Below are 26,014 nucleotides of genomic sequence, written 5' to 3'. Positions count from 1 at the left end.
TGCCATTTTACAGGGATACACACTGAACCACACAGCAATCAGGCAAAGCTGCTGTTGGGACAAGACGCCAGGAGCAGTTGTCTTGCACAGCAAGTGTTGCCAGTCAATCTGAGGCCAGCAGCTCCTATACTCAGTGGCCACCCAACAGAGGTTGCGGCCAATGTAACCACTGCTGGAGTCTTGGGATCGCAACAATAAAGTGTGTGTGCATGTGTGGGGGTGTGGCTGTATTTGCATATGTGTGCATGAATGTGTACGTGCGTGTGTCTCTGTGCCTGTGTATGTGAGTGTGTGTTGGTTGAAGATTGTGGGGAGATGGGACAGAATAGTCAGCAGCAAGAGCAGGTTGTTGGCTCTCATCTAGTTCCCACTCCCTGCTGGCTGGTCCCTTGATCAGGTCCTGAGTACTTTGATTGAAGGACACTGCCGCACCACCTCCACAAAGGGGCAAAGTGCCCACTGGGGTCATGGCACCAGGTCCTTTAGTGGAAGGGCTAATCCCAGTGGTAGCTGGATAAAGCCTTTAAGTGGTCAGTAATTAGCCATGCATTTGGAGGTGAGGCAGGAGGTTTGGCCATAACTCTTCACACTCAGAACTTGATTCTTGTGAAGGTTGGAAGACAGTGGGATATGGATACAAAGCCATCCCTGCCCTTCCTGCTGCCAAGTTTACCTATTTTGGAATAAAAAGATTCTGTTCATGGTCCAGGTCAGGAAGTTGAGTGGCTTGGAAGGGAACTTGTTGTGATCCCAACATCTGCTTCCCTTGTGGTAGAAGTTGAGGGTTTGAACAGTGCCGTTGAAGGAACCTCAGTAAATTATTATGCCAGATTCTGTTCAATGGATCTGGAAATGTTGTATTTATCGTATAAATCTTTGAGCTCCTGGAGTTGAGACAATAAACCTGGAGAAATTGGGGTGTGTTTGGAAACTGAGGGTTTGCTATGTGTGGGACTTTACAATGCACATTGTCCCAAATTTAAACCAACATTAACATCGCAAACCTTCTCAATAAAGGGGTTTCCATAGAACATTGACATAATTGAATGGGAGGAGGCCATTCAGCACATCATCTTGATGTTGTCTCCCATAACCCCATGATATTCCTCTATTTCAATATTTATCCCACCTATTTTTGTTATTTTCATTTCTGCCTCTATGATGAAAGATTCCTCTTCCGTTCCTCCTGGAGTAAATTCTCGCTTTCTATTCTCTGCTTCCTTTGTTCATTCTTGGATAATAATCTTTCACTGTTTACCTGGAGTAATGCCCAGGCTACTCTCCCCTTTAGTAGTAACTCCCTCTCTCAGTCCTATTCTGACTCTCCCCATTATTGCTTGCTCCCCTCCCAGAAACATCTTGCTCCTACGGTTATAAACAAGATGTAGAGCTGGATGAACACAGCAAGCCAAATAGCATCATAGGAGCAGGAAGGCTGACATTTTGGGCCTAGAGACTCTGATGAAGGGTCTAGGCCTTCCTGCTCTTATGGTGCTGCTTGGTCTGCTGTGTTCATCCAGCTCTATACCTTGTTATCTCGGATTCTCCAGCATCTGCAGTTCTTGCTATCACTGCTGTGGCTCCCAGTTCTGACTGAAAGCCTGGCTCTCTCACCACTAAATCTTGCCTCTCTACTTGAACACCAAACATCTTATTGCCAGTGTCCCTTTCGCTGTCTCTCCCAATGTCTCTCTTATGGAATCATAGCATGATAAAGCATAGAAGGAGGTCATTTGGCCTTACATATTTGTGCTGGCCTGTTCGTAGAACAATCCAACTAATCCCACTCCCTGACTATGTCCCTGCAATTCTGCAAATGTCTCATTTTAAGTACTTATTCATTATGTTTTGAAAGGACAGAGTAATGGGAGAGGGCTCAGAGCAAATTTCGCTGAGGCAGAGTTCAAGTTTATGACAAATGTGTGCAGACTCTATAGTGTCAGCAAATGATTGTAACGAGGTCAGCCAGCTGGATCTCATAGCAAGGCCCACGTAGAGCTATTTGCCTGACAAGCAAAAGTAGAGGCAAAAATCAGAAAGTTGGAAAGCAAAGGAATCATCAAACCAGTCCAATTTGAGGCATGGGAAGCATTGGTTGTACCAATTATGAAGCCCCGACAGGTCAGTTTGCTCTTTGTGGGGAACTTAAACGAATGGTAAACCACTTTTTGCAGCTGGATAAATACCCAATCCCTTGCACAGATGATTTATACACAAAGCTTCACGAAGCTGGACATCAGCCATGCATACCTGCAATTGACGTTAGATGAGGATTCCCAGAAGCATGCTACAGTTAATACTAATAAGGGTTTGTACCAATTAGGAGACTGCTATTTGGGGTGTCGTCATCCTGTGTAATTTTTCAGCGGACGATGGAGAATGTTTTACAAGCTCTAAACCAGGTTGGCATTTATCTACATATCATCATCGAGTCATACAACACAGAAGCAGACCCTTTGGCTCAACCAGTCCATGCCGGCCAAAATCCCAAACTAAACCAGTGTCACCTGCCAGTGCTTGGCCCATATCCTTCAAAATATTTCTTATTCAAGCACTTATCCAAATGTCTTTTAAACATTGTAACTCTACCCACATCTGCCACTCCCTCTGGAAGTTCATTCCATGCATGAGCCACTCCCTGTAAAAAAAGTTACCCCTCATGTCCTTTTTAAATTTTTCTCCTCTCATCTTAAAAAATATGCCCCCTGGTGAAATCCCCCACACTAGGGTAAAGACACATGCCATACACCTTTATCTATGCCCCCCCATGATTTTATAAACCTCAACAAGGTCACCCCTCCACCTCCTACATAACATGCTAATAACAGGGAAGATCAATAACGAGCACTTAGAGAACTTGGACATCCCCCTAAATATTTCTCCCAGGTGGGCATACATCTTAGAATGGAAAAACATGTGTTCCAGGCACCCCTAGTGACCTATTTGGCCTACAGAGTCAAAACGACTGAGTTTCACCCTTTGGAAGATAAAATGAGTGTAATCAAAGGTCAGTGGCTCCTATGACTGTATCAGAGATTGGGTCTCTCTTGGGGCTGGTGAATTATCACAGAATGTCATAAAGTTCATACTTAACCTGGTCTCCATCCTGGTACCTTTCTATCAACCCCTAAAAAAGTGTCAGCCTTGGAAATGGCTGCATAGCCAAGCCATAGCTTTCCAGGAAATGAAGTAACAGAATTATTATCCTCTAAAGTGTTTGTACAATATGATCCTAAGCAAGATCTGGTATTGACATGCGATGCCTCTCCATTTGGCTTTGCGGTAGTATCAGCTCGTAGATGACTCATTGGAGAGGAACACCCAATAGTGTATGCATCCAGGATTTTGGCTATTGCAGAATGTAAATATGCCCTGATAGAGAAGGAAGATTTAGCAGTCATATTTGGAGTCAGGAAATTCCACCAATCCTTTATGGATGTAAATTTATAATAATAATGGACCACAAATCTCTGCTAGGCCTACTTAAACAGGTCAAGGAAGTGCTGCCCTAGCTTCAGGCTGAATTCAGTGGTGGGCTGTAATATTAAGTATGTATATTTAGAAGCTGGAACACTGTCCAGGAGGCCAAGTAGCAAATGTGGATGCATTGATATGCTGCCCCTCCCCTCCACCACTGTGGCAGATACACAACCAGTGGTACCACCACTGGACTCAGGGGAAGAATGTAGTGATTGTAACAAGGTCAGCCAGGTTGACCTCATAGAATATGATTTCCCTGATTGTGGCTATTAATCTGGTCTAATCAGGGAGCCTTGGTTGGCAGATTACAAACGGGAGTGTCAGAGGTTCTGTTCACTCTGAGATCTGGCTCTGAGGGACCTGGCCCAGTGTTAAAGACTCTCCATGTGTAAATAAAGGGTGACTTGGTGATGGAATACTGACCTCTGTGGAGTAATTTCAAGAATCAGCAGCCAGTCTGCAAACAGGTTCAGCTGACAAGAGTTCCCCAATAACCACCATCCTCAAACAGCCTTATTGCTTTTATCCTGGAAGATTAGAACTGTACACCCTCTCTTTCAAAGAGTTCTCAATTTAGTTTCATCGTTGTCCCTGCAGCCCTTCAAATACTTCTCTTAAAACCTTAATAGACTCTGCCTCCCCAGAGATGCTGCTGGAACAACACATGCCTCAACAACTCTTTGTCACAAACCAATGATCTGAATCACGGTTTCCTTCTATTAGTTGGTGATAAACATAAAAACAATCTTCCACCCAGTGATTCATCAACCAGTGAAAATAATGTGGATAATAATTGTCTTATTGAAGTTGCTGTCGTATAGATCCTTCGCTATCCTAATGAAAACTGCCCAAGTTTGTCTTGGCATTGAATTCAATTAAAGCTTCTAACTCATGGTATCGAAGTAGTAAAATCCAATCCAAAATACTCATCCTGTCCTCATAAGACAGTCTGTCCATGCCCATAATCAACCCAGTGAACCTACTCTGGACTGCCTCCACTGCCAGTATATAATTTCTTAAATAAGGGGCCCAAAACTGTTCACAGTATTCCAACTGTGGTCTGACTCGTGCCTTTATAGTTTTAGCAAAACCCCCCTACCTCTTATACTCCATTTAAGTTCCATTTGCCTTCCATAATTGCCTGCTGAACTTGGGTGATAGTTTTTTTATGATTCATGGACAAGGACACCAAAATCCCTCCGCTCTGTGGCTTTCTGCAGTCTTCCTCCCTTTAAATTCAAACATTCTGAGATGTTGGACAAAGGGTAGTGTGGATCTTGCAGCTGCTACTGAGTTTCAGGCTTATTTCTTGATTTACCTCTAGATTTCTTACACTACTTGAAATGTAATAACTATAAGACACAGAGAGTGGTTTATGTGTGGAATGAATGCCCAGAGAAAGTTTGGATTTGGATAATTACATGAATAAGAAACGTTTGGAGGGATATGGGTCAAGCACAGGCAGGTGGGATTAGTTTACTGTGGGATTGTGGTTGGCATGGACTGGTTGGACTGAAGTGTCCATGCTGTATGACTTTATGGCTCTAAATATATGTCCTTCCTCTGTCAGACTTTCAGCTTGTAAGGTGATGGCTTGTGTTGATGGTGGTTTGCGGTGTCCCACCAACAAACATCTGAATCTACATCACAAACAGATTACCTGGTCATTATCATGAAGGCATGTGGAAAGTTCTGGATAAGTCTAAAATGGTCAAGGCATCCCCTCATTTCACGCTGGTCATTGTATTGCAGATTGGTGCCTTGTCAGCTGTTTTCTAATCAGCAATGGCATTAAGAAGGCTGTGTAATTGCTCCAGCACTGTTTTCCTTCTGTTTTTCAACCATATTCTTGTACAGAATTGAAAACAAAACATAGATTTAGAAATTAGGCGCCAGCTACATAGAAACTGACACATTGCTGTAGGTATCAAAAGTGGTTGAAGTGTACCTAACTCAAAACTGAGATCTGTTTAAAATTATAAAAGGACAACCCTTATATACAAGGAAAGGCATTTAACATCGTAAAGAAATGACTGTTTTAAGTTGGCAGTGCGGAAATCTGTTCAAAATCACAAAGCAGGCATGACTACTGTGATGTACATAGAGCAGAAAATCATCTAATTTTGTAACAAAATAATTACTGTTTGCAGATAGAGTGAAAAACTGTTTTAAAACACAAAGTAATCACTATGGAATCTGCAATGCGGAGGAATTGATTAGCCTTGTGAAGAATGCGATCACTGTTGAATGCGTCAACAAGAGACTTGTCTAGTTTTGCAAAGGATTACAAAGTCCTGCAACATCATGTGGACACCTAAGTGGCTGTCATGATTACAGAGTATATAAACATGTAAAACAAACTACGATCGGGGAGACAGTCTCGTCATAAGCTGTGTCCCTGTGCGTATACTTGATAAATAAAAATTGTTGTCTTGTTCAGACATTCAAATGTTTGTTTCTAATATCATTTGACCACTACAACATACTGGAAATCTCAACACTAATATGCATTTAGCTGAGGGCAGACAGAAACCTGTTCAATCTGCAAAGTCTGAAGGCTCACGTGAAGGTTACAGGACGTGAACAGAAAAGTGAATTCTTGTTTGATGACTGTGTTCTCAGAGAACACGGGGACCATTCAGCTGCTTGTTGACTTGGGAGACTTCAGCCTTATAGTAAGTCCGTAAGAAACAAAGATCCTGTACTGCCAGCCACAGGCAGTGAGATCTCATGGTCACAATCCACACACACTCACACCCACCACATTCAGCTCAGAGGTTCTGCTGCACTGAAATTACCCTTTCCAACAACAACATGTGATGATGAAAATACTCATTGCCTGGAAGCAGCAAGCTCAGCTCCAGGCTCTGGTGAAAGTATGGAGTTTGTCTCAGAGCAATGATGAAATATTGCCTAAGGTTCTTGTATCACTGATCTTCCAGCATCATGTAAAATAACAAGATGCAGCAGTTCAAGAAGGCAGCTTACCGCTACCTTCTTAAGGGCAGGTAGGATGGGTAATAAAAAAATGCTGGCCAGCAGCAATGCCCTCATCCCATAATGATAGAATCCCTACAGTGTGGAAACAGGCTCTTCGGCCCAACAAGTCCACACTGAACCTCAGAGCATCCCACCCAGACCCATTCCCTCGATATACCCATCTGATCTACACATCCCTGAACACTATGGGCAATTTAGCATGGCCAATCCACCTAGCCTGCACAACTTTAGGCTGTGGGAGGAAACCAGAGCACTGGAGGAAACCCACGCAGACACGGGGAGAATGTTCAAACCCCACACACACAGTCACCTGAGGGTGGAAGCAAACCCAGGTCCTTGGCGCTGTGAGGCAGCAGTGCTAACCACTGCACCGCCCCAAACAACTTGTTGGGACACGACAATTAGAAGTCAAGTAAATTAGAAAAATCCCAAACTTAGATTATAAAAAAAAACACACAATCTGAAAACTACGCTCAGAGACTGCAAGTTAGGAGCCCCAGTATACAGGGGGAAAGAAACAACCTGGGAGACATTAAATGAAAATGGACAAATGTCCTTAGACAACACCTTCTAAACTCATGACCACTATCATCTAGGAAGTAAACGTGAACAGATAGATAGGAACGCCACCAACTGCAAGTTCAAGCCACTCACCATCCTGACATAGTAATATATCACCATTCTTTCAGAGTTGCTGGGTCAAAATCCCGGAACTCCCTCCCTAATTGCATTGTGGGTCAATCTACACCACATGCACTGTAGTGGTTCAAGAAATCAGCTCACCATCACCTTCTCAAGGGCAGCTAGGGGTGGAGAATAGATGCTGCCCCAGCCAGCAACACTCTATCCCATGAACAAATGAAAAGAAGACCCTTATTAAGCAATATAAATATTTGAGGAAAATAGTGTTAGATCTCTATGGGTCAAATGGGCAGGCAGATAGAGCATATGAATAATACAGCAGCAGAAAACCACCAGAGTTTAGCAACATCTTCTCCCTTTTTGCTGAGAAGAAATAAAGTAACGAAGCATTGCAAGGCAACTTGCTAATTTCACTCATAAGCTACTGATGCTAACCACTAACTGACAGAATAAACAATTAATGATAATGGAAACTGCAGATGCTGGAGAATCCAAGATAACAAAGTGTGAAGCTGGATGAACACAGCAGGCCAAGCAGCATCTCAGGAGCACAAAAGCTGACGTGACCTCTCTGATGAAGGGTCTAGGCCCGAAACGTCAGCTTTTGTGCTCCTGAGATGCTGCTTGGCCTGCTGTGTTCATCCAGCTTCACACTTTGTTATCTTAGAATAAACAATTAATGTGTTGTTTACCTGTGTCTGCAGTAAAGAACTGACAGGATTTGGAAAGAAGGATATCAGTGATCAGAACGACTTGCAAGAGACAAAAGTTTATCTCACTGAATCCTTTGCACTGATGCTGTTGAACTATGTTCCCCTAATAATTTGTCTAATCCTAACCCACAACATCTATGGTTTTTATTTGTCCCTGTCCATCTTTGTCTGTGTGAAGGGGTTTAAGGAGACATCGAATTTAAGTTAGAGAGTTAAAAATTGATAACACTTTTTTTTTGTCTGTGCTTAGAAGTGATTTATTTATAGTATACAGTAGTGTCTTGTTAAGTAGAGAAATCTGGCAAGTGTATTTCATTAACCTGACTCCATTAGGGAGGTAAATTAGTGATTGAGTAATTTGATTAAATCATTAACTTTTGTGATGGCCCCAGTAGCAGTGGAGGCTCAAATATCAATGCCTTTTCCCAAGTGGGTTTCAACAGTATAGCACTTACAACCAGATCAACAAATCAAGATTCAGTTTAACACCATGTATGAGACGACACCAATCCAGATAATGAACAACTGGTCTCCTTGCTGTGGACATCTCGATCAAAATATTAATTGTGGAAGGGTCACTGGGTGTAATCTGGTTGCTTTGTTTGTGACTACATATCAAACAAATTTCTTTGGCTGCAAAATATTTTGTGACATTTAGCAGTCATGAAAGGTGCTATTAAAGTTTATCTGTCTTTCTGGAGAATTCCAAAGATTCACAATGCTTTGAATATGGAAATTTCCCCTTAACTCAGTCAAAAAGGGTGGAACACTTATTCTAAGACCATGACCCCTGTGAAGGGTGGAACTCTTATTCTAAGACCATGACCCCTGTGGAATCTGCTAATAATTTAAAATGGGGTCATTTTTCTAAGCTACAGTGTCTGGGCTCATTCTAATCGATGTCTCCTGACAGGAGACTGCTGTTCACTCAGGAATTAACCTTGTGGAGCATTGCTTGTTTGACTCTAACGCAAGTAAATCCCTCTATTGGAAAAGGGGACAAAAACTGTACAGTGTGCTCCGTATATGGCCTCACTAAGCTCCTATAACTGCATTACAGACTTGCTTGTACAGCTTCAGAATGTCTGACAAAGCTTTGAAATACTTGAGAAGGGGTAAAAGCACTTAAATAAAACGTTCAAGATTAGAAAAGAATTTGAGGCTTGATAATGAGAGGCTATTTCCATCATTCAGTGACTCAGCACCAAGTGGATAAATTGAGGATTAGAATGAGAAATGATAATAGAATACTTGGACACACAGTTCTTAGATCTGAAATCCATTACTGCAGGGATTTACAGATGGTAAGCAAATTACAACACTGAACGAATAGTCAAAAACGAGAAAGGACTTGCATTTCTATAGCACCTTTCATAACCCCAGGGCTTCTCAAAACCTTTCATAGTCACTGAAATACATATGCAGTATAGTCATTGTTGAAACATAAACCCAAGATTGCAAATGGACCAGGAATTCCAGCCGCAAAAATGGAGAATGAAGAATGCATTCCCAATTTTCAGAAGGAAAGTAAACCAAACACTTTAAAGAGATCAATTTGAAAAGATGTGTGGAAGTGTGGGGCTGTTGTCAAGGCCATTTCAGGGAGAAAGAGAGGGAGAGAGACAGACAGCGAGGAAAAATGCAGTCAGAGCCAGGAGCTGAGAGGCAGACAGAAAGAGAGTGTACAGTGGTGATAAATCAAATAGCTCATTTCTGCTATAATATTATTGGATTCTAGATGCAAATAATTGCTTGGTATTACAATTACCACTGCATCCCTGTGGCAACACCATGACCAATTCATATCAACTTGCTTGATTTGAATTTAATTGGTTAATTAAGAAATTAAGAACTTCTGCTGCATCTCCTCACCAAACATTATCCAATCAATCAGCACTATCTCCTCATGCCATATAAATTGTTACTTTCTTCCTTGAGTTTTTAGGGACCCAGGTTCAATTCCAGCCTCGTGTGACTGTCTGTGTGGAATTTGCACATTCTCCCTGTGTCTGCGTGGGTTTCCTCCGGGTGCTCCAGTTTCATCCTATAGCCCAAAGATGTGCAGGGTGGGCGGATTGGTCATGCTAAATTTCCCAGGAATGTTTGGGTTAGGTGTGTTAGACATGGGGAAATCGGGGGCAGGGGAATGGGTTTGAGTGGGATACTTTCCATAGGGCAGTGTGGACTTGTTGGGCTGAATGGCCTGTTTCTACACCGTAGGGATTCTATGAATTTAACTAACTATGGTGATCAATCTTTATCAATTTGTCAAATGGCCCAGAAATATGAATCTCTAGTGGTCTGGAGTCATGGAAACTAGGTGTAGGAGTAGACCATTTGGCCCTTCAAGCCTTTAATATGATCATGGCTGGTTCTCTATCTTCATGGCATATTCCTACTTTCTCCCACACGTCATGATGCCTTTAACATCTGAAAACTTGTCTGTCTCTTTCTTGAACATACTCATGACCTGGCCTCCACAGCCTTCTGTGGTAGTGAAATCCACAGGTTGACCACCATCTGAGTGAAGAAATGTTTCCTAATTTCAGTCCTTAATGGTCTACCCGATATCCTGAGACTGTGTCCCCTGTTTCTAGAGTCCCCAACCTAGGGAAAGCATCCTCCTTACATCGGGTCTGTCCAGCCATTCAGATTTTATACATTTCACCTAGAGGTGAGGATGCTACCCACAAAACCAATCTTACTCTCGCCAGACCTCACAATGTGGTTGCTACAATAGATTCACTCTCAAAAATTGGAATGAACTAAAGTTCATTTCAAGTATGAACTGCAGGTAAAAGTCCAGGTAAAAATTGGTCTCGAACACCCATCTACAAATACAGCCTTCATGACGAGTGAAGGGTTAACTTTTAAACGTGGGGCATGAATCCAAGAGTCAGGGGAAAGTGCACCTTAACAGGGTGAGCACTGCCTGTTGTTACCGTAACCAGAGCCAGCTCCAGGCCCGGAGCAAAAGAAAACCACTTCAGGAGGCATGTTGGAACAGCCTAGAGCTGTTATATCCCAGGCTGAGCCAGCGCTGATATAGGTTAGTGCAAGTCTGAGGAAGCAAGCCTACAATCAAACAATACTGACTGAGAAACCACACACCTCTTCCTGAGGAGGCACTCAGGTAGGGAGATGCTCAGCAGATGATCGAATGTCAGCATTCTTACAAAACTGAGAGGTAGAGTTCTGTCAGTGACCCCTACACAGGTCAGATGGTGAGGGAGGGGAGTAGGAGGAGCGAGGAGAGGAAAAGTAAGGTGAAACAAGGAAATCTGTGGGTGAGGTGGGAGGGGAGGAGTGGAGGTTTGGGAGGGAGATGGAGTGGTGGTCGAGAACGCCCTTGACCACGTCTCCCGTATTTCCCGCAACACATCCCTCACACCCCGCCCCCACCACTACCGCCCAAAGAGGATCCCCCTCGTTCTCACACACCACCCCACCAACCTCCGGATACAACGCCTCATCCTCAGACACTTCTGCCATCTACAATCCAACCCCACCACCCAAGCCATTTTTCCATCCCCACCCTTGTCTGACGTCCGGAGAGACCACTCTCTCTGTGACTCCCTTGTCCGCTCCACACTCCCCTCCAACCCCACCACACCCAGCACCTTCCCCTGCAACCGCAGGAAGTGCTACACTTGCCCCCACACCTCCTCCCTCACCCCCATCCCAGGCCCCAAGATGACTTTCCATATTAAGCAGATGTTCACCTGCACATCTGCCAATGTGGTATACTGTATCCATTGTGGCTTCCTCTACATTGGGGAAACTAAGCGGAAGCTTGGGGACCGCTTTGCAGAACACCTCTGCTCGGTTCGCAATAAACAACTGCACCTCCAGTCGCAAACCATTTTAACTCCCCCTCCCATTCCTCAGACGACATTTCCATCATGGGCCTCCTGCAGTGCCACAATGATGCCACCCGAAGGTTGCAGGAACAGCAACTCATATTCCGCTTGGGAACCCTGCAGTCCAATGGTATCAATGTAGACTTCACAAGCTTCAAAATCTCCCCTTCCCCCACTGCATCCCAAAACCAGCCCAGTTCTTCCCTTCCCCCCACTGCAACACAAAACCAGCCCAGCTTGTCCCCTCCCCCCACTGCATCCCAAAACCAGCCCAGCCTGTCTCCGCTTCCCTAACCTATTCTTACTCTCACCCATCCCTTCCTCCCACCTCAAGCCGCACCTCCATTTCCTACCTACCACCTCATCCCACCTCCTTGACCTGTCCATCTTCCCTGGAGTGACCCATCCCCTCCCTACCTCCCCACCTATACTCTCCTCTCCACCTATCTTCTTTTCTCTCCATCTTCAGTCCACCTCCTCCTCTCTCCCTATTTGTTCCAGAACCCTCTCCCCATCCCCCTCTCTGAAGAAGGGTCTAGGCCTGAAACGTCAGCTTTTGTGCTCCTGAGATGCTGCTTAGCCTGCTGTGTTCATCCAGCTTCACAATTTGTTATCTCAGTAAGAACAGCAGATTGCCCTCCCCAAAAGCCATGAATACACCAGGTGAGGTTTTAGGACAATCTGGCAGTTTCACAGTGACCACCACTGAGACTAACTTATTATTTTAGATTTCTTCATGAATTTAATTTAAAATCTCCCAACAGCTGTGGAAGGATTTGGAGGAGTGCAGAGAGAGGAAGAGCTGTCAGGGCTAGAGGAGGTTCCAGAGATAGGGAGTATTACAGGAGTTGGAAGAGATTGCAGGAGTAGGAGGAGGTTACAGACTTAGGGGGGTAGAGTGTTTTGGTCTCCATATTTAAAAAAGTATATCCTTGTATTTGAGGTAGTACAATGAAGGTTCACTGACCAGATTGTGGGATAAAAGGGTGTCCTATGATGTGGTGTTGTGTAAATTAGGTCACTATTTTCTAATGTTCAGAAGAACGAGAAGTGACATCATTGAAATATACAACATTCTGAAGGGGCTTGACAGGGTTAACACTGAGAAACTATTTCCACTGATCAGGGAATGTAGAACTTGGGACATAGTCTCAGGCAGAAGGGCGGATCATTTAAGACTGAAATTATGAGAATTTTCTTCACTCAGAGTTACAAACCTTTGGAATTCTGTATCCCAGAAGATGTTCCTTCGTTGAATATATTTAAGGCTGACGGAGAGAATTTTTGGTCTCTCGGAATCATGAGGATATGAGGAATGAGCAGGAAAGTGGAGTTGAAGACGTAGATCAAATACGATTGTATAAGTGAGGGAGCAGGGTCGATGGGCCATATGATCCAATCTTGCCCCCATTTCTCATGTTCTTGAGAGCCCTCAGGAGCTTTCTGTACTTGGCCTCGCCATGAGGCTGGGAAGTTATCTCTCATTTTTAACAATTCTTTCTGGACTGTACACCACAGTACCACCATCTCTGCTGGGTCTGTCCTGCCATTGGAACAGGACACAACTAGGGCTGCTATAGTAATGTCTGGGACATTGTCTGTAAGGCATGATTCAATGATCTAGAGATCAAGGGGAGAGAATAAGGGTGGAGTACACACATTCCACGATTAAACAACTCTCTCAGCAGCAACGGGGTCAGTTTGTGGTCACACATTGGTAAACTCTGGCTGCTTTCTCTCTGCAATAGGCTGGAGGTTAAAATCCAGTGACAGGAACAAAAGAATAGAATGAAAGCATTAAGAGGGAGACAATGAGGTAAATATCTAGAAGAAAGATTATATTGAGGCTTCTCTAAAATGCAGTGATCATCACCAGAACTAAACCTGCTTCATATATCAAAGCACTAAGTAGCAAGAGAAAACATGCTAACATTCGATCTGTCAGACACCTGTAGCATACCCTCGGGGAAATTCACTGGAGCACCAGGTGAGAGCAAAGCAGTGAGCTGCCCTAACATCTCACACCGAATGAATACAACACAAAACATTCAGCATTTCCCTCAGGCACAGCATTTTGTGGCATATCATTCAACATAGCAGCATCAGCATCCCAGGGCAGGGTGAGGCATGTGCTATGTATTTCACATTTCTCAAGGCAGTGCACAGAACCATTAAAACAAAAATTGTCGAATTCACTAAAAGCTGTTCACCTCTTTCTGAATAATAGATAATAAAGTGTGAAGCTGGATGAACACAGCAGGCCAAGCAGCATCTCAGGAGCACAAAAGCTGATGTTTCGGGCCTAGACCCTTCATCAGAGAGGGGGATGGGGTGAGGGTTCTGGAATAAATAGGGAGAGGGGGGGAGGCGGACCGAAGATGGAGAGAAAAGAAGATAGGTGGAGAGGAGAGTATAGGTGGGGAGGTAGGGAGGGGATAGGTCACTCCAGGGAAGACGGACGGGTCAAGGAGGTTAGTAGGTAGGAAATGGAAGTGCGGCTTGGGGTGGGAGGAAGGGATGGGTGAGAGGAAGAACAAGTTAGGGAGGCAGAGACAGGCTGGGCTGGTTTTGGGATGCAGTGGGGGGAGGGGATGAGTTGGGCTGGTTTTGGGATGCGGTGGGGGGAGGAGAGATTTTGAAGCTGGTGAAGTCCACATTGATACCATTGGGCTGCACGGTTCCCAAGCGGAATAGTTGCAGGAACAGCAACTCATATTCCGCTTGGGAACCCTGCAGCCCAATGGTATCAATGTGGACTTCACCAGCTTCAAAATCTCCCCTTCCCCCACCGCATCCCAAAACCAGCCCAGTTCGTCCCCTCCCCCCACAGCATCACACAACCAGCCCAGCTCATCCCCTCCCCCCACTGCATCCCAAAACCAGCCCAGCCTGTCTCTGCCTCCCTAACCTGTTCTTCCTCTCACCCATCACTTCCTCCCACCCCAAGCCGCACCTCCATTTCCTGCCTACTAACCTCATCCCACCTCCTTGACCCGTCCGTCTTCCCTGGACTGACATATCCCCTCCCTACCTCCCCGCCTATACGCTCCTCTCCACCTATCTTCTTTTCTCTCCATCTTCGGTCCGCCTCCCCCTCTCTCCCTATTTATTCCAGAACCCTCACCCCATCCCCCTCTCTGATGAAGGGTCTAGGCCCGAAACGTCAGCTTTTGTGCTCCTGAGATGCTGCTTGGCCTGCTGTGTTCATCCAGCTTCACACTTTATTTTCTTGGATTCTCCAGCATCTGCAGTTCCCATTATCTCTCACCTCTTTCTGAAGTTGATGCTTTGAAAAAAAATTGAAAGTTCAATGTGCAACAGACATGGGAACAGGAGAAGGCTAAACAAACTTCCAAAACTGTCACTCCAATGACAGCACCTGAATTCAGGTCTCACTTAAGGGCATTAGCACAAAATCCTATAGCAGAGTTGCAGAGTCAGTTCTGATGGAGTGCTACTCGGTTGGAGGGTCAGTACTGACACAGCGCTGCTCAGTTGGAGAGTCAGTACTGAGACAGCATTACAATGAAGAAAGGCAGCAAAAGATAGGTGGGTTAAAGGACAGAAGACAGCAAATAGGTTTAAAGGATAATTTTACTGTTCTGGTTGTTAACTGTGACTAAATGTGGCAGGGCCAGTACTGGATCCTCATTATTTACAGTTGAGATTAATGATTTAAATGAAGGTACTGAGTGTAACTAATCCATGAGGTAACACAGCAGGTCAGGCAGCATCGCCTACTCCTCAGATGCTGCTTGACCTGCTGTGTTCCTCCAGCTCCACACTATGTTATCTCTGACTCCAACATCAGCAGTTCTTACTATCTCTAATTCATGACACAAGTTCCTACAGAAAGTGATGGGACACAAAGTGTGAACTTTTACTTACGGATATTGGAGTTACTAGTAAGTAAAAGTTGTCAGTCAAAAAGTAATGACAAACTTGGAATTAGGGATTCCACAATTCTTTGTCAAGTTTCCAATTGACAATAGGGACACTAATCAATTCCCAAAAGTACAGGAGCAGGTCACTTGGCATCTCAAGCATATCCCATAATGCAGTAAGATTATGACTGATCTATGACTTATTTGGACATAAGAACCAGGAGCAGGAGAAGGCTGTTGGGCCCTTCAAGCCTGCTCCGCCATTCAATAAGATCATGGCTGATCTTTTCATGGACTCAGATCCACTTAGCCGGGCTCTCACCGCATCGCTTAGTTCCTTTATTGCTCAAAAAAAAATCTACCCTAGCTTTAAAAACGTTTACTGAAGTAGCATCAACTACTACATTGGGCAAGGAATTCCATAGATTAACAACCCTCTGAGTGGAGAAGTTCCTTCTCAATTCAGTCCTAAATCTGCTCCCTCTCATCTTGAGGCTATGCCCTCTTGTCCTAGCTTCACCCACCAGTGGGAACATCCTCTCTACTTCTATCTTATCCATTCCCTTCATAGTTTTATATGTTTCTATAAGATCCCCCCATAATCTTCTGAATTCCAATGAATAGAATCCAAATCTACTCAGTCTCTCCTCATAAGCCAACCCCCTCAACTCCAGAATCAATCTAGTGAACCTCCTCTGCACCCCCCACCCCAGTGCCAGTACATCCTTCCTCAAGTAAGGAGATCAAAACTGCACACAGTACTCCAGGTATGGCCTCACCAGCACCTTGTACAGCTACAACATAACCTCTCTGCTTTTAAACTCAATCCTTTTAGCAAAGAAGGACAAAATTCCATTTGCCTTCTTAATTACTTGTTGTATCTGCAGACCAACCTTCTGTGATTCATGGACAAGGGCAGCCATGTCCCTCTGCACAGCAGCATGCTGCAACTTTTTAACCATTCAAGTAATAATCCCTTTTACTATTACTACTACCAAAATGTATGACTTCACATTTATTTACATTGCATTCCATCTGCCAGACCTTTGCCCACTCACTTTATGTATCTCTGTTCATCTGCAAAGTTTCACAGTCCTCTGCACTTTTTTCTCTGCCTCTCATCTTAGTGTCATCTGCAAACTTTGATACCCTACACGTGGTCCCCAACTCCAAATCATCTACATAAATTGTAAATAATTTATAAATAAAACAGGACATACCAGTTTTGACCCTTCTCACTCAATGATGAAAGTCGATTAACCTCAGATGTGAAATTATCAATTTATATATATCCAATTGTCCAACTGCCCCGTTGAACTGTCCGTCTTCCCCAGACTGACCTATCCCCTCCCTACTACCCGACCTACATGCACCTTTACTGGCTCCATCCCCACCTCTTTGACCTGCCTCGTCTCCACCCATATTCTCCTCGATCCATCTTCTATCCACCTCCCCTTTCTCTCTATTTATTTCGGAATCTCCTTCTCCTCCCCCATTTCAAAAGAAGGATCTAGGCCTGAAACGTCAGCTTTCCTGCTACTCTGATGCTGCTTGTGTTCATCCAGCTCTACAGCTTGTTATCTCAGATTCTCCAGCATCGGCCGACCCCAATATCTCTGAATAACTAATAACATCTGATTGCTGCTGGAGCTTGCTTTACTCAAGAGTTTCCCACAGACTAATTATAAAAACCCTTCAAAGAGACGTAGTGAGTAAGTCCAACGCCTCGGCGCATGCGTATGAATCGTGACCGACGACAACGTCCAGAAGACTCGGCGGGTCAGGCGCGTGCGCATTGAGTTCGGTGCTAGGGCATGCGCAGAGGGTAGCCCGCAGAAGGCGGGAGGTGAGTTTTCGAACGGCAAGTCACCAACCGTCATTGGTATCCCCTGACAGTGCGGCACTCCCTCAGTACTGACCCTCTGACAGTGCAGCACTCCCTCAGTACTGACCCTCTGACAGTGCAGCACTCCCTCAGTACTGACCCTCCGACAGTGCGGCACTCCCTCAGCACTGACCTTGCGACAGTGTGGGACTCCCTCAGTACTGACCCTCCGACAGTGCGGCACTCCCTCAGCACTGACCCTCCGACAGTGCGGCGTTCCCTCAGCACTGACCCTCCGACAGTGCGGCGTTCCCTCAGCACTGACCCTCCGACAGTGCGGCACTCCCTCAGCACTGACCTTCCGACAGTGCAGGACTCCCTCAGTACTGCCCCCTCTGACAGTGCAGCACTCCCTCAGCACTGACCCTCCGACAGTGCGGCGTTCCCTCAGCACTGACCCTCCGACAGTGCGGCCCTCCCTCAGCACTGACCCTCCGACAGTGCGGCCCTCCCTCAGCACTGACCCTCCGACAGTGCGGCACTCCCTCAGCACTGACCCTCCGGCAGTGCGGGACTCCCTCAGTACTGACCCTACGACAGTGCGGCACTCCCTCAGTAGTGACCCTCCGACAGTGCGGCACGCCCTCAGCACTGACCCTCCGACAGTGCGGCACTCCCTCAGAACTGACCCTCCGGCAGTGCGGCACTCCCTCAGAACTGACCCTCCGGCAGTGCGGGACTCCCTCAGAACTGACCCTCCGGCAGTGCGGCACTCCCTCAGAACTGACCTTCCGACAGTGCGGGACTCCCTCAGAACTGACCCTCCGACAGTGCGGGACTCCCTCAGAACTGACCTTCCGACAGTGCGGGACTCCCTCAGAACTGACCCTCCGGCAGTGCGGGACTCCCTCAGTACTGACCCTACGACAGTGCGGCACTCCCTCAGTACTGACCCTCCGACAGTGCGGGACTCCCTCAGAACTGACCCTCCGGCAGTGCGGCACTCCCTCAGAACTGACCTTCGGACAGTGCGGGACTCCCTCAGAACTGACCCTCCGTCAGTGCGGGACTCCCTCAGAACTGACCCTCCGGCAGTGCGGGACTCACTCAGAACTGACCCTCCGGCAGTGCGGGACTCCCTCAGAACTGACCCTCCGGCAGTGCGGCACTCCCTCAGTACTGACCCTCCGGCAGTGCGGCACTCCCTCAGTACTGACCCTCCGACAGTGCGGCACTCCCTCAGTACTGACCCTCCGACAGTGCGGGACTCCCTCAGAACTGACCCTCCGGCAGTGCGGCACTCCCTCAGTACTGACCCTCCGACAGTGCGGCACTCCCTCAGTACTGACCCTCCGGTAGTGCAGCACTCCCTCAGTACTGACCCTCCGACAGCGCCGCACTCACTCAGTACTGACCCTCCGGCAGTGCAGCACTCCCTCAGTACTGACCCTCCGACAGTGCGGGACTCCCTCAGTACTGACCCTCCGACAGTGCGGGACTCCCTCAGTACTGACCCTCTGACAGTGTGGCACTCCCTCAGTACCGACCCTCCGACAGTGCGGGACTCCCTCAGTACTGACCCTCCGACAGTGCAGCACTCCCTCAGCACTGACCCTCCGACAGTGCGGCTACCAACCCTTTGATGGAGCGGCTCCCCCACGGTACTGACCCTTTGATAGAGCGGAGCCTCCTCAAGGGCAACAAATGCTGGCCTTGCAAGTGATACTCACAAAGAAATGACTTTTGTGAAATAAAGTTTTCTAATTTTTTTTAATGTTGTCATACCTTCTTTGTCACATCACTGTCGCACTGCTATAATTCTGAAGTGCTGTTTTAAAAATTGAGATGGTTACATTAGTAATGAGAAGGAACGTTATTCTCAGCTGAAATACTGTACCTGATATAGTAAACAATGATTCTGACATTGAGGTCTAATATAGTGGGGTACCAGTCCCCAGTAATAAAAACCCATGTCATCAATGAGCAGAAAGACCCAGAGAAAACACTGGGTGTAAAAAGACTTTTAAATTTTTATTACAAATGAAACTTCATTTACCTATTTTTCATTGTCAGATCGTGAAGGAACAAAGTGCAATAATAGGGAGTGAGAGCTTCAGTTCCCCTTGTGACTCTGACAGCTGACCAGTTGGAATCAGGTGTTGAAACCGTAGCTACCAGCAACATGGCAGCAAAAACAGTGAGTGCTGAACATTGAATGAAATACTTGTAGAAGCCATTTGAAAGGGTCCTGACGCTTGAGTGTGATATATAGCACAGGGAGTTGAACCTCAGTGTCACAAACACTTTGTGCTGATCACACTGCATCATGCTACAGTTGAAGTAGCAGGGCTCTGGGTTTCCCCAAACACCCTTTGGATTATGTGTGAAATGCATAGAAAATAGGTGCAGGTTTAGGCTATTTGGCCCTTCGTGCCTGCACCACCATTCAGTATGATCATGGCTGATCACGCAATTTCGGTATCACACTCCCACTTTCTCTCCATATCCCTTGATCCTTTTAGCCACAAAGGCCATATCCAGCTCCCTCTTGAATATATCTAACAAACTAGAACTGGCTCCAATGGCTTTCTATGGTAGAGAATTCTCCAGGTTCATAACTGAGTAAAGAAATTCTTTGTTGTCTCAGTCATGAATGGCCTACGCCTTATTCGTAGACTGTGACCCTTAGTTCTGGAAGTCCCCAACATCAGGAACGTTCTTCCCGCATCTAGCCTGTCCAGTCTAATCAAGATTTTATATGTTTCTGTGAGATCCTCCCTGTGCCCCTTCATTGTTCTAAATTCCAATGAGTACAAGCCCAGGAGATCAAGTCTTTCTTCATTTGTCAATCCTGCCATCCTGGGAATCAGTCTGGTGAACCTTCACTGGATTCCCCCCAATAGCAAGAATGTCCTTCCTGACACTAGGAGACCAAAACTGCACACAGTACTCAAGGTTTAGACTCACCAAGGTTCTTTATAATTGCAGCATGAGCATGCCAAGATTGTTCCATTCTATTTTGTCCCTATACCCTTGCATGTTAGTGCCTAATGATTAATGCAGACATATAAATTAGGAACAGAAGTACGCCATTTGACCCTTCAAGCCTGCTCTTCCATTGTAGCGCTTTGTCAGTTCACATTTTATCCCCTCTCCCACACATGGCACATCAAGCTGGATTTTAAGCTTCAGCCTCTACAGCAGGATTTAAATCAATGAGCTTCTGCCTTGAGGTGTAAATGTTCCGAACAGAGTTGTGACTGTCTGAAGTATAGTTTAGGATATTTGTTCTGTTTTGTACCAACCTCTATGGAATTAAACAAATTATAACCCAAACTGCCAAATCTTGTTGATTTTGTTGTTTCACTCTGACAGCCTTTGAGTGCCAATCTCCGAGAGCGGCTGAAGAAATCACGGCGTTCTTTTAACTCCCCATTCATCGTACCAAAACGGTTGAAGGTTGACAGCCAGAGTGAAGGTGGTGGAAAAGCAGACCCCGGCACTGAGGCTGGTGGCAGCCAGCTCCCTAATGATACTTGTTCAGCACAGAATGGTGGGACTACAGAAGCGGAAAATCTTTGTAATAAGATGATGAATGAGCAGCCAGATACAAGTGCAGTGGGTAGGGATGAGGCATCCCTGGGAGTCCAGCATGCAACTGAACACAACATCCAGACTCCTGCCAAGTCCCCACATCCGATCCCTGAAAAGCAACAACTTCTTGAGGAGAAAGAACAATTACAGAGAGAAGTGAGAGAGAAAGAGGAACTTCTTCGTCGTTTGAAAATGGTTCAGATGTACAGAACAAAGGTAGACATCTAACACCATGTATTATCGATTCTGGGTCACAGTCCATATAATTCTGATCCCTCAGCTCTAGATTGATCACCAACAATTGCAGTGATGCAATGCTGGGTTCTGGGCTTCACTAAAGTTTTAGTATTGATGCTTAGGTCCCTACAGCATTAATTTTCCAGAACACTGAGAGAATCTTGTCACACCAAGATACTGCTAATTGCCTCCCTGTATTTTCTGCATTTTGAGGTATATGAGATGATGACTTGTCTCGAGTCAGATTCTATTTCTTTCCTTCCTCTCTCCCTGGTTTCAGTTTAAAGTGTGGGTTGCCAGCAGACCTTCATTTCTTTTCTGACATTTCCTTTGACTTCCATGCTAGAAGCTGTTATTTTTTTGTTCCCTAAGATTTTGTATTTAAGATCTGTACTTTGGTACCTAAGATAGTGCTGTAAGTGGTGTGTTGTAAACGTTTCACTGTACTATGTGAGTTTGTGTCAATAAATTTATTCAGTTCAATTTGTTTTGTATATTCACTTGTGGGATGTGGATATCGCTGGCTGGGTCAGAATGTTTATTGCCTGTGCCCAGTTGTCCTTGAGAAGGTGATGGCTAACCTTCTGAAACTGCTGCAGTCCATTGTAATCTGTGGACCCACAACGTTGTTAGGAAGGGAGTTTCAGGATTTTGACTCGATGATACTGAAGGAATGATGGTAATAGTTCCAAGTCAAGATTGTAACTAACTCGGAGGGGAGTCTGCAAGTGGTTGTGTTCCCATTAATCTGCTGTGTGAGGGTTTGGGGTTGGATTGAGAATGACAAAATTTAAAGAACAAATTTACATAAATTCAAAATGTTCATAAGTCCTTCTCGGGTTGGAGCATGTGCCTGCTAGATTCTAACCATGTACGTTTCAAATTAATGACCAACAATTTATTCTTTTTAAATTCCAGAATAACCTGGCAGAACTGGGATCTCTGATACAGAAATGGAGGAAGAGCAGCCAGGCCTTGCTGTATGAACTTCAAGTGGCCCTTTGCAGTGATTCAAAACTGACGTTGACCCAGCTGATAGACAGTCTGGCAATAGAGGATAGACTCCTGCATTACAATAGACTTGAGGAAGATTTCACAGATGGATGAGATGATCACTCCTGTGCTGAGAATTAGCAGCCTTATTTGCAACAATGCATTAGCCAATTCTTTGCAGTCAATTTTCTAAAAGACATTGTTTTGTTGTAAAGATTTTGCTCTGCTGGATTACATGGTGTCTTTAAATTTCTGAAGTTGTTTGCTGAGGAAGGATACAACACCATGGGCTGATCCACTCTGTCTGCAGCCATCATTAATGCTACTGTAATTTGTCATTAAACAGTGAAGCTGGTGGAGCCTTGCTCATTCCTTTCTGTCACCTTGCTCCCTGGACTAATTCTTTTATCCTGCCAAGGATGGAACGATAAACATGCAAAAAAAAAGTGCGAATGCTTTGAGAAGAGGAAGTGGGTATTGACGGCAAAGGAGGAATAAAGGCAAAGTAAAAAGATTTGTAATCTATTCCAAACCAGAGCAAAATGTTGCAATTTTTGCAAACCTGAAACAAAGATAAATACTGGAAATATACAGCGGGTTGAGAACTGTGTGGAAAGGGAAGTTAATGTTTCAGAACATTTCAATATAATCCAGGCTGTGGTTTTTATATTACTGTTTCTTGTGGTATGGTTCAGTAAACAAGTGGAATAATTCAAGTACTACTTCTATGCTAACATTTAGAGACAGCTGAACACTGAGAAAAAAACATCTATTTTTTATGAATACACATTTTAAATTAATCCAGCCAAACGATTGTGTTTTCTACATTAAAGTCTCATGGAAAAACTACATATTTAACTCTTTGCTATTTATCTTATTCCAAACCAATGGCTTTAAATGTAGGGGTATTGCTCTGTTTCCACCAGGATTGGAAAGCTTTTCATGCGTTGTCTTTCCAACTCGTTTCTCAGGATAACAATATCTTCGGCCTGGGATCGACTCAGTTCCATCAGACGGTTGCGCTGCATCAAGTCCCTGAAACGATTGTGACTGTCTTCTTCGGATTCATCTGGTGCTAATGGGGAAAGAAAAATTAGCATCTCCCAGGGAATTTTGAAATTCAATTTGTGTTATTTGGGAATTGCAAATAGCTACCATCCTGGGTAATGGGGAAGGCAGATGAAATGTTGACCTCTTATTCCAAAGGAAATAGAGTATATAAAGTAGGAAGGTTTTGCTAAAACTAATTGGACTATGGTTGGAATACAATGAACAAGTTTGGACCCCTTATCGAAGGAAAGCTGTACTGGCATTGGAAGTAATCAAGAGAAGGGCCTGTCGGCATTGGTATGGAGGAATAGTTTTATGAGGAAAGGTTGAGTGGGTTTGGCCTATACTCATTGGAATTTATGGGGAGACTTGACAAGGCAGATGTGGAAAGGTTGTTTCATCTTGAAGGAGAGTCTAGGAGCAGTGGGCATAATCTCAGATTAAGGGGGTCACACATTTAAGGGAGTGAGGAATTTCTTCTGAGGGTAGTGAATCTGTGAATTCATTAGCAGAAGACAGTTGAGGTAAAATTATTTAGTATATCCAAGGCTGAGCTGTATTTATTTTTAATTAGTAATCAATTCAAAGGTAATGGAGGAAAGGCAGGAAAGTGGAGTTGAGGATTATCAGAGAAGGCATTATCTCTTTCAATGTCAGAGCAGGGCATTTTCTGTGACTCATAACCCTTGGTTGAAAGGGACTGCTGATCCAGCTGAATGACTTCAGGAAATGTCAACTAGAAGCTGACAGAGAATGGTTGTCACTACTTTTATTCTGACCTTTACGCCCTTTTATTTGTAATTTACTTAGTGGCAGGGTGGAGATAGCAACAGCCTCTCACTCACAGCACAGCAGCCACTCACTCTGAGGGTGGAGATGAATAACTATGGTGATGACAGTTTATTATTACCTTTGAGATCCTGACATTCAAATATTAATTGGCAAATACAACATTTGCAGTTTCCTATTGTTGAACCATCATCAACCTGGGACAGTCTGCTTGGAAGAAAAAAACCTAATCAGTTAGAGAGAGTAGGAACTGCAGATGCTGGAGAATCTGAGATAACAACAGAGATCTCCTCAGAAATTTCTGAAGAAGGGTCTAGGCCTGAAATGTCAGCCTTCCTGCTCCTTTAATGCTGCTTGGCCTGCTGTGTTCATCCAGCTCTACACCTTAACCTAATCAGTTAAAATGATCTTGTTAAATACCGTGTATTTCTTTCTGACATCTACATTATATAAACATCATTTGTTTCCATTGCACATCTGTGCTGAAGACTCTTCTCAGCAGCATTCTGAACTCATACTTGTTCAAGCTTCACTCCAGTATTTGTGTGTATAACCTTGATTGACCTTTTCTTGAGAAGTACTGTATTTAATTGTCATCCCTGCTGATGTGCTGATATGCTGATATCACAAAAGTCTACAGCACAGAAAAAATGCACTTTTGCCCTTCGAATCTGTGCCAGTCAAAAATAGCTAAGTAATTATACAAACACATTTTTCAGCACTTGGCCTAGATCCTTGTGTGTCTTGGCTTCTCAAGGGTACATCTAAATACTAATAGAGATGTACAGCATGAAAACAGACCCTTCAGTCTAACTGTCCAAGCCGACCAAATATCTTTAATTAATCCAGTCCCACTTGGCCCATATCCCTCTAAAACCTTCCTAGACATATACCCATCCAAATGCCTTGTAAATGTTGTTATTGTAGCAGCCTCTAACACTTCCTCTGACAGCTCATTCCACCTTATGTATCACCCTCTGCATGAAAAAGTTGTCCATTAGATCCCTATTAAATCTAGCCCCTCCAACCTTAAAGCTCTAGTTTTGGAAACCCCATCCCCAAGAAAAGACCTCGGCTATTTACCCTATCCATGCACCTCATGATTTTATAAACTACTACAAGGTCATCCTGCAGCCTCTGACACTTCAGGGAAAATAGCCCCAGTCTGTTCAGCCTCTCCCTTTAGCTCAAACCCTCCAACCCTGGCAACATCTTCGTAAATCTTGAGAAGTACTGTATTTAATTCAATAACCCTTTCAAGTTTCAGTACATCCTTCCTCTGGCAGGGAGACCAGACTTGCACACAGTATTCCAAAAGTGACTTAACAATGTCCTGCATAGCCACAATATGACCTCCGAAATCCCATACTCAATGCACTGACCAATAAAGGCAAGCATACCAAATGTCTTCACTATCCTGTCTACTTACGACTCCACTTTCAAGGAACTCTGAACCTGCACGCCAAGGTTTTTTTGTTCAGCAACATTCCCCAGGACTTCACCATTAAGTGTATAAGTCCTGCCCTGATTTGACTTTTCAAATGAAGCACCGCTCATTTACCTAAATTACACTCCATATGCCACTCCTCGGCCTATTGGCCCATTTGATCAAGATCCATTGTACTTTGAGGTAACCTTCTTTGCTGTCCACTACACCTCCAATTTTGGTGTCAACTGCAAACTTCCTAACCATACCTCCTATGTTCACATCCAAATCATTCATATAAATGATGAAAAGCAGCAAAACGAGCATCAATTCTAATGGCACACTGCTAGTCACAGGCCTCCAGTCTGAAAAGCAATGCTCCACCACCACCCTCTGTCTTCTACCTTCGAGGCAGTTCTGCTTCCAAATGGCTAGCTCTCCCTATATTTCATGTGATCTAACCTTGCTAGCAGTCTACCATGAGGAGCTTTGTTGATGCCTTTCTGAAATCCATATAGATC

General features: G+C 44.7%; 2 protein-coding genes across 6 annotated transcripts in view; one reads left to right on the top strand and one right to left on the bottom strand.

Moving 5' to 3' along the window:
• sfr1 (SWI5-dependent homologous recombination repair protein 1) overlaps positions 1 to 22,490 on the top strand; it is a 28,496-nt gene extending 6,006 nt beyond the window's left edge. The window contains exons 1-4 of one of the 2 annotated variants that reach the window (XM_059653023.1): positions 17,285 to 17,425; positions 19,478 to 19,601; positions 20,780 to 21,214; positions 22,154 to 22,490. In XM_059653023.1, coding sequence (XP_059509006.1) covers positions 19,587 to 19,601; positions 20,780 to 21,214; positions 22,154 to 22,342 — 639 coding nt within the window. In that variant the 5' untranslated portion in view covers positions 17,285 to 17,425; positions 19,478 to 19,586 and the 3' untranslated portion in view covers positions 22,343 to 22,490. Of the gene's footprint in view, positions 1 to 17,284; positions 17,426 to 19,477; positions 19,602 to 20,779; positions 21,215 to 22,153 lie in introns of those variants that run through there. The other variant, XM_048551486.2, reaches the window with a different exon arrangement.
• Positions 22,491 to 22,500: 10 nt separating this feature from the next.
• cfap43 (cilia and flagella associated protein 43) overlaps positions 22,501 to 26,014 on the bottom strand; it is a 94,152-nt gene continuing 90,638 nt past the window's right edge. For all 4 annotated transcript variants that reach the window (XM_048551480.2, XM_048551483.2, XM_048551481.2 and 1 more), the window contains one exon: positions 22,501 to 23,303. In XM_048551480.2, coding sequence (XP_048407437.1) covers positions 23,122 to 23,303 — 182 coding nt within the window. In that variant the 3' untranslated portion in view covers positions 22,501 to 23,121. The remainder of the gene's footprint in view (positions 23,304 to 26,014) is intronic.

This window comes from Stegostoma tigrinum, chromosome 20, assembly GCF_030684315.1.
Source record: "Stegostoma tigrinum isolate sSteTig4 chromosome 20, sSteTig4.hap1, whole genome shotgun sequence".
NCBI lineage: Eukaryota > Metazoa > Chordata > Chondrichthyes > Orectolobiformes > Stegostomatidae > Stegostoma > Stegostoma tigrinum.
This window is presented reverse-complemented; position numbering and strand designations above follow the sequence as displayed.